The 8,310-nt window shown below is 34.7% G+C and overlaps 1 protein-coding gene across 1 annotated transcript; it reads right to left on the bottom strand.

Annotated features, from left to right (window-relative positions):
- Positions 1-5,680: 5,680 nt before the first annotated feature.
- LOC133285805 (uncharacterized) lies at positions 5,681-7,013 on the bottom strand. Its single transcript, XM_061483087.1, has 5 exons — positions 7,007-7,013; positions 6,774-6,933; positions 6,477-6,689; positions 6,142-6,305; positions 5,681-6,024 (listed from the first exon to the last, which is right to left on the bottom strand). The coding sequence occupies exons 1-5, from the start codon at positions 7,011-7,013 to the stop codon at positions 5,681-5,683; spliced, it is 888 nt and encodes a 295-aa protein (XP_061339071.1).
- Between the last annotated feature and the right edge of the window lie 1,297 nt (positions 7,014-8,310).

The following is an 8,310-nucleotide window of genomic DNA, read 5'->3' as shown; positions in this document are numbered from 1 at the left end:
TTTTGTGTAGCTGTAGCATAATAGTTATAATAATTTGAAGTGTTATGCACTTGGAGTACTTTTGTTTACTGTCTTTTTGCCAAATAAATGTTCTAGTAGTCGTACAAGTGTGCATGCCTTGTTAATGGATAGTAGTCTTGTGACATCAACTGTGAAATATGCTAGATCTCACTTGTTATATACCTGAATGTATTTGGTAATGCTATATAGCTATATTAGTTTTGCCCTTGATCAATACAATTAACTGTATTCAGTAGTAAAATTCTTTCCTAAAGTTTATAAATCAGCTGTGTTGTTAAAGTTTGTGGTATATAAAACTTGTACTATTGCTACAACTAGCCTGATAAGTGAACTACAGCAGCACATTTGAAATTGGAAAAGTTTGAAGGTACGCTTACATTATCACTATGTAGCATTAAAGCAAAGGTAATCAAATATGAGTACTTTTTATCATATACATTACATAATGGTGATAGGGGTAAACAGGGACCTGAAATTGTTACAATAGAATTTGCTCTGAATGCCTAATTTTGTAAAAAAAAAATAAAAAAAATTGATCTTGATATTTTAAATTGACATCCAAAGTGATTTTTGAGTTATTTGCTATTGTTAAAAAATTATAAAATGAAGTTTACATTACATATGGTGCGGAAATAAGTTATCCTTTAAAATATTACATACGATTAAAAAAAATTATTAAATGAAATTGACAAAAAAAAAAGTAATCAAACGAGTTTTCTATTTTTTGACTTTGAAAACATGTTTTTAAAACAAAATTACCAAGCAATTTTTTTGCTTTTTTAAGTTTTAAAACTCTTTTAAAAATAATTTTATCAAACAGATTTTTTTCTTCTTTTGTTCTGAAAAATAGTTTTTAAAAACTATTCTATAGAACTGTTTTAAAAATAAAAAAATGAAAGCACAATCAATCAGACCCTTAATTTTGTCAAGGGAAGTATTCGCTTATAAACTTTTAAATTACACTATGTCTGAACGATAATTCTCTACTCAAGAGTATATTATCGGTCAGACATAGTGCAGTTTTAGGGTATAAATAGGCTAGGTTAGGCTAGAATTTGGTTTAAATAGGTCAGATTTTTATTAAAAAAATTTGGTCTAGTCTGGCACGTTACCCTATATAGGCTGTAACAGCCCGTTACGTACCGGTATTGTTAACATTAATTATGATATTAAGCGCAGTTACAATCACAGCAATTCATTTATAAAAATGCGAATAAACTTTTTCCGATTATTACGCAAGCATTTAAAACAATAAAAAGCGTAATAATTAAAAACTGTGACTATAACTGTTAACTCTTGCGGAATATTTATTTTAACTATTTTTAGATTACACTTTCCTTATTATAAGTCACTAAGGGGTTCCCATAAACCCACTTAGCCAATTACTAAACTATACGTTTTTACTTATTTAAACATGGTTCACTAATTAATTTTCTGCAAACACACCGCTCACAACAGACCTTCTTCTCAGATTATTTTTTTTTCTTAATTAATTCCCTTTCCAACAAGCTATCACACGCTCAGATCGGAGCTCATTTGCTCCGGTTATCGCCGTTTGAAGTTGGACAAGCAAAACAGCCAACCAACCCCAAAACGACACAAAACATCCCTCACTTTCTGAATTACTGCACTGAATCCACTTGTCCAATTGCCCTAAAATTTTTACACCATAAACTAGACACCTCAATCTTCGATTTGATATATCATACGCTTAATTTTACCAAGAAACCAAGCGAGAATAAAATTCTCAAAACTGGACCAGAACAGCCCCTGTATCAGAGGTACCGGTACAGTCTGTGTTCCACAATTTCTACAGAGCTTCGTGCAGCTCATAACCTGACCATATTTTGACACCATGTAGGGGACATCTCAAGCTTCAAAATGGCGTATGGAACGTCCCTATTGGACCTCTGTGGAGGGAGATATGCTCTCCCAAAGTTTGCCTAAAATCTGCCAATTCTACAGAAAATTCGCCAGAGTTTCCTTTGTTTTTCCTTAAATCCCCAAATTTGTACAAGCTCATTTATGCCTCAAATGTACCTAATAATCACATAATAATACAGTAATAATCCAATGGGTGGCACACACAAGGACCAACAACGCCTTGGGGCACTTACAACCCAATCCAGTTTATAGTTATTAGACACATAGCTCACTTTAATCATTCTTAAATAGTTGCAATCACTAACATCACTTTCATGCATTTTTTTCATCATACTTGTAATCATCATCTAAAATAGGCCTAAGGCCCTTCCATCATAACTTGTCGTGCATCAAGGTACAATTACAATATTTGCTTTACAACTTACAACTTACAAATTAAACTTAATTATAATCTTCCAATATTACAACTTAAATACAAATGGTAAGATAAACTACATGACATGACTACTAGACTTAGGCAAAATGGCATGAACAAATATGCTAATGAAGTTCATCCTACATACATATGAGATGTTCATGCCCTAAGTCTAGCCTAGGCCACACGGCCCACAAAATGCAAAATGTTAAGCAGTCCACTGCTCACTCTGCGGGCCTCTTGTCCGCTGCTCCAGCTCCACTGCTACCTCCTGAAATAAATGCCCCGAGACGGGGTGAGATATACGAATATATCTCAGTAACCCAGAGGTTCTGGAGAAAACTTCGCCCAATGGTTCACTTCGATGCATATCAATAGTATAAAACAACCACTTTCAAAACGGAATAAAGCAAGGGATTTAGAGAAACTGGGAAATATCGAGATACAAAATACGACGATGCGAGATGGTAGCTACCAATACCACGCACGCCCTGGGCATATATAAGCCTACGGGTATCATCCAACGTGTGTTCCAAGAACCACAACCATGATGCCCAAACCAACCATAACACCCGAGACATTCCCAGTGTGCTCCTATCCGGATCACACACCACGACCCTAGGTCAACTGGAACTCCCTCTCGGAGACCTATCCAGTGGAAGTCCGAAATTGCCCGAAGGCTAAAACTGTCTACTGGCCAGAGATTCGGTACATAAGTACCCACTGTAATAATGCATGCATGCTCATGTGTTCTACACTACTCATATACACTTCCTACCGTTTTCATCAACTGGCAAGGTGGATCAGAAAAGGGGAACAAGCCCCAGTACCAAGAGGTTACCTTAATTCGTTCCTTCACTTAGCTCCGCAGCAGCTTAAGTTCTAAGTCTGCTACTCAACAGAACGCCTACACATAGGACGTTCCCACTTACTCACAGTTCACAAAATGCATGCCAATTCTCAATTTCACATGCATAATACAATCACTTACCTCAATCCACTTGGTCCAAGACCAAGGGCAATCCACCGACTCACGGTTCGGGATTCAAGTCGACGTACGGTAACCTATACAACCATGTACAACCATCAATATGCGTCCAATAACATCAGAACGCAAAATCACAAAATTCCTCCCTATCCTCCTTGATGGTTCGGCCATAGTAGTGTTAATTTGAGATTTATTTTTCTAAATTTTCTTTCTAATTTTATTACTCATCCTGAGGTTGCCATAAAGCTAATTCAAGTGTCGTTTCGTCGTTTTACGTCTTTTAAGCATCGTTTTACCAAATAGCTTACTCTAGGTTCATTATGTCCCTAAACACAAGTTATTAATTTCCATTGATTCTTCCACTATCAATCCATCACACAACCCATCTAAAGACCATTTAGTTACACATTACACCATTCAAATTATTTTTCCAACACAATTACTCATTTTTCAAACAATGGCCGAATTATGCCCTAGGGAATCCCAAAGGATTTCTTCCTATTTTCAACCATTCCACTTCACCTACAATCTCATATTTTTATCATACAATCATTCAACAACTCATTACTAACATCTCAACACATTTCCAAATTTCCACATCATAAGCACTCAAAATTTTCCTAAGTTAAAATCAACATTTTTCACCTAAAATTTTTATTGCATTTCTAGCTTTAATACATCATTCTAAGGCATTATCATCTAATACACATTTTCCAATTGAGCTCCCTAACACAACACATCATCAAATCAAGCTTTAGGTTTCCAAAAATTAAATCACAATTAAACCATGTAAATGGGATGGAAACATACTCACAACAAAGGCTAAAAGCTACCCCAAGACTCCTCCAAGCAATGGAAGATCAAAAAGCTCCATGAACAACCATTTTTTTCCAAAATCTCGTGGCTGTAAATGGCCAATATCTCTCCAAATACGCGGTTTCAAGGCTCAAGAGTGGTACCAATGTGTTTAGAAGGTGATTTCCATTGAATTTCAACACAAAAATCAAGGGATTTGGTTGAGAAATGAAGGATTTATCAAGGAAGAAAATTTTGAACCTAAAATGGCTAAAGATAAGGGGCTGCACGGGTTTGGGCTGAAAGGAGGGGAGAGAAGGTGATGATGAATAGTGGTGATGAGGTGGATTAAATGGATTTTAAGTGGGGTGGGTCCCACGCCGCCTCACGCGATTTAAAACTCATCCGGATTTCTCTACGATTCCACTAAATGTCCGTAAATTCACAACCTAGTTAGAAACTCTAATTTTTAACATTAACCATTCTCCTTTAATTATACTTGATTAGGTGAGTCCGGAGTTTTCCGGTCGTTCGGAGAAAACACTGTTTTAAGCTATTGCGCGCGACGTTGGCACGCTTCCCCAAAATGACTTAATTCCATCAGATTTTATCAAAAATCATATTTCCTAACTCAATAGACCATTTATAACTCATATTTGAAACCTAGAGCTCAAAACTCAACTGGCACGTTTTACGATGCAATCGTACCGCGATATTTTTACCCTCGAAAAGCACTATTCACTGATTTTTCTTAAACTTGCCCATCCACTCAATTTTTCATTCTGAATCCATTTCCAGGGTTATTTTTATCATCTGAGACCTTCTACTCAATTTTTATCTTGCTAGGGTTGCGTATTGGCTAATTACCATTTTGCCCTTTCTTTGTATTTTGGCCTAGTCTTTAGGATTTTCACTAATCCTTCACTTAAATACTCACTTAATATTTTAAATATTTAATTTAGAAATGTGAGGTGTTATATTGGCCCCAAATTACAAGTCTGACATAACCTATATAAAAAATATAAAAGTCTTGACCTAGACTTGTTAGCCTGTTTAAACCTATTAAATATTCAACAATTAAAAGAATAACTAAAATAATTTTACTTTATTATTCAAAATTAATAAAATCATAATTTTATTTATTTTATATAAAATCAATAATATGATATAGGACGGCGTGTAGGTTTATAGGCCCGACATGTACAAAAAAGCTTATGACTTGTTTTCTACATAGAGTTTTTTAAAAACTTAGGCCTGTTTTATTTTACTATTTATAATAGACCAACTCTGACTTAATTTAGGCTAGGCCATAGGCTCCTGTAGGCCGACCTAGCCCATTTACACCTATAATGTAGTTTGTAAACAAAAAATTTGTAAATATAATATTCTCCTTATTTTAATACCATATCTAAAATATTAAAATAATAAATATAAGGTGAATTGACATATAATCTTATACAACATACTCACACCTTATTAAAATTCAAATAACTATTTATAAAAACCCAAAATTCAGGAAGACTATACATTTTTTTTTTTGTAATAAAGAGGGGCAAAAGCCCCAAACAAAACAAAAATTACACGACGCGAGAACTTAAAAGATCTACAGAAGCATCCTGAAGAAAGAGCTCTAACAAAGAAGAAGGAGGAGAATGATAAACAATAAGATTATTATCATCCTCAAAATGCCTAGAAGCAAACCAGTGAGCACATCTGTTATTTTCTCGAAAGGTGTGGACCCAACGAACATCCCAATCTTCAGCAAGCCATTTGTGAATACGGGAAACAACCTGAGAGTTTCTGTGATTGTTGCTCCCTTCTTGGATAGTGCTAAGAGCAATTTCTGAGTCACATTCAAACTCCACTCTCCTAGCACCAGTACCCCAGGCCAGCTCTAAACCTTTGAGGATACCCCAGAGTTCTGCATCAAGAGGATTACAGAAACCTAGTCTGAAAGAGAAACCACCCAGAAAAGCACCATTGTGATCTCTAGCAAGGCCTCCTCAGCTAGCATGCTGCCTAGATAGGGAAGAAGCACCATCTGTGTTAATCTTCAATCGACCAGGTTCAGGACGACACCATTTAGTAGGCTGATGGGTATTAGGGAAGCTTCCAAGAATGCTTCTATTCTTACCTCTAGCTTCAATTAAATGCGCAATAAAATCAAAAATGACACGCTTATCATTGCTTGGCCTTCGAAAACTATCATCATGAATATGATGATTACGCCAATTCCAAAGATTTCAGCAAGTAGTATAGAAAACATCTCTCCAATCAACATGAATTTGATAATTCCAACCCTTACTCACATTTTTGATGAGCCAAGGCTGTAGGTCTAATGTGAAGAAATCGTTGGGGACCCTTCTACCAAACCAATCTATCCATAATCTTTTGGCTTGAGAACAATCTCTAAGGACATGAATAAGAGTTTCTTCACTGTTTGGACAGTTAATGCAAAAATTAGGACCCCCGTTCCATTTGCATGTACGACTCCTAACTGGAAGCTTATTAAGAAAAGCCAGCCACATCATAGTCTTGATTCTTTCTGGACCCTTCCAGTCCCAAATCTTCTTCCAGGGAACATTCCTTTGAGCATGTTGAAAATTCATCAAGTTCAAGTAGGCAACCTTAACTAAGGAAGAGGACACGTGATTCTGACACCAAACTAACCTATCCTCAGTATTATCTTCCAAAGCAACAGGAACGCAAAACACCTTAGAGATTAGCTCATCATTTAAGAATTGCTTCAAATATCGAACATCCCAGGTACCATGCTGAAAGATCTCAGCAACGGTTCTATGCAATTCCAGATCAAGAATATGATTAGGACCTAAATTACAAAGATTATCATCCAGATTCAACCAATTATCCGCCCAGAATTTAATAGTCTCTCCATCACCCACCTCCCATCGAAGACCGGCTAAAAAACTGTTCCAACATTTAGAAAGGTCCCGCCAAAGTTTAGAATCATAAGGCTTAGAGCTTATCTCACGCCTCAAATCTTTACCTCTGCCATACTTGGCTCTCAAAATCTTAACCCAAAGTCCCTCCTTGTTAGTTAAGATTTTTCAGGCCAACTTATGAATATAAGCCTCATTTTGGGTACGCAATCTGATAATACCAAGACCTCCCATTTCCTTCGGCTTATACATTGTGTCCCAAGCCACTAAATGAGCTTTATTAATACCCCAAATGAAGTTCCGTTGAAGCTGTTCAATCTCAATACATCCCAACGTTTTTTTTTCTTCTACATTGCATTGATATGCTATAAAGCATATCAAACGTCACTCTAAATTTTATTGTAATTTTTTAAAGATAATTAAATTATGGGCTTAGTATTTTTTTATATTATAGGAGATAAATTTATCTTCTATACATATATTAAAGTGTGTGAGGAGAAAAGAGAGAAAGAAAATATGAATCCCATATACTTTTATATGGGTATAAAGGATAAAAATTATCTCTTTCCATATGAAAAATATTAAACCCTTAAATTATATACGTAATTAAATTTTTCATTAAATATTAATTTATCCGATTAACAATCATTTATTTAAGTGACAAAAAGTTTATTTATTTTATGGGGATGTTATAGTTACTATATCTTTTTTTTACTATCTACTAAATCTTAACCGTTGATTTCCGTTAATCTAACAGTTATAATTTATTGGGTCATATTTATTAAATAATTATTAATTTCCAATAAATTATAACCGTTAGATTGACGGAGATCAACAGTTAAGATTTGATAGTAAAAAAAATAGTAAATATAACCTCTCGTTTATTTTAATTAGAAGTTTTGAATTTAAATTCAGAAATGGAAAAAATAATACTGAGAAAATCGAATTAAACCATTTTGAATAAAAAAAATTGTCCCACAAGTACATCAATGAAGAGATTAAACATTCAAAATTCAAATAGGATCATTTTGATTTAATTTTTTTGAGGTATGACCTGTCTTACTTCTTGGCCTCTTTGTGCTTGTTTTGGCATGTTAAAAAGAGGACGAGTCACTAAGGCTGCGCATGACAATCATTCTGATTCTTGGCACTGTTTCTGAAAAGAAATGATTCTTTTCTATTTCTGTGCCTTGGAACAATTCTGAGAATCAGAATTATGTTTGTTAACATATTTTATTTTTATTCCGAGAATCAGAATTACGTTTGATAACATATTTTATTTTTATTCTGAGAATCAGAATTACGTT

The sequence above is a fragment of the Gastrolobium bilobum genome, unplaced genomic scaffold (genome assembly GCF_033153095.1).
Source record: "Gastrolobium bilobum isolate Gb01-03AN ecotype WA unplaced genomic scaffold, APGP_CSIRO_Gbil_v1 utg1929, whole genome shotgun sequence".
NCBI classification, from domain to species: domain Eukaryota; kingdom Viridiplantae; phylum Streptophyta; class Magnoliopsida; order Fabales; family Fabaceae; genus Gastrolobium; species Gastrolobium bilobum.
This window is presented reverse-complemented; position numbering and strand designations above follow the sequence as displayed.

Coding starts and splice junctions, on each gene's coding strand:
- LOC133285805 (XM_061483087.1), bottom strand. Junction 6,306..6,476: donor AAAAGATTATGGATAGATTG/GTTTGGTAGAAG, acceptor TCATGATGATAG/TTTTCGAAGGCCAAGCAATG. Junction 6,025..6,141: donor ATTGAAGATTAACACAGATG/GTGCTTCTTCCC, acceptor CTCTTGATGCAG/AACTCTGGGGTATCCTCAAA.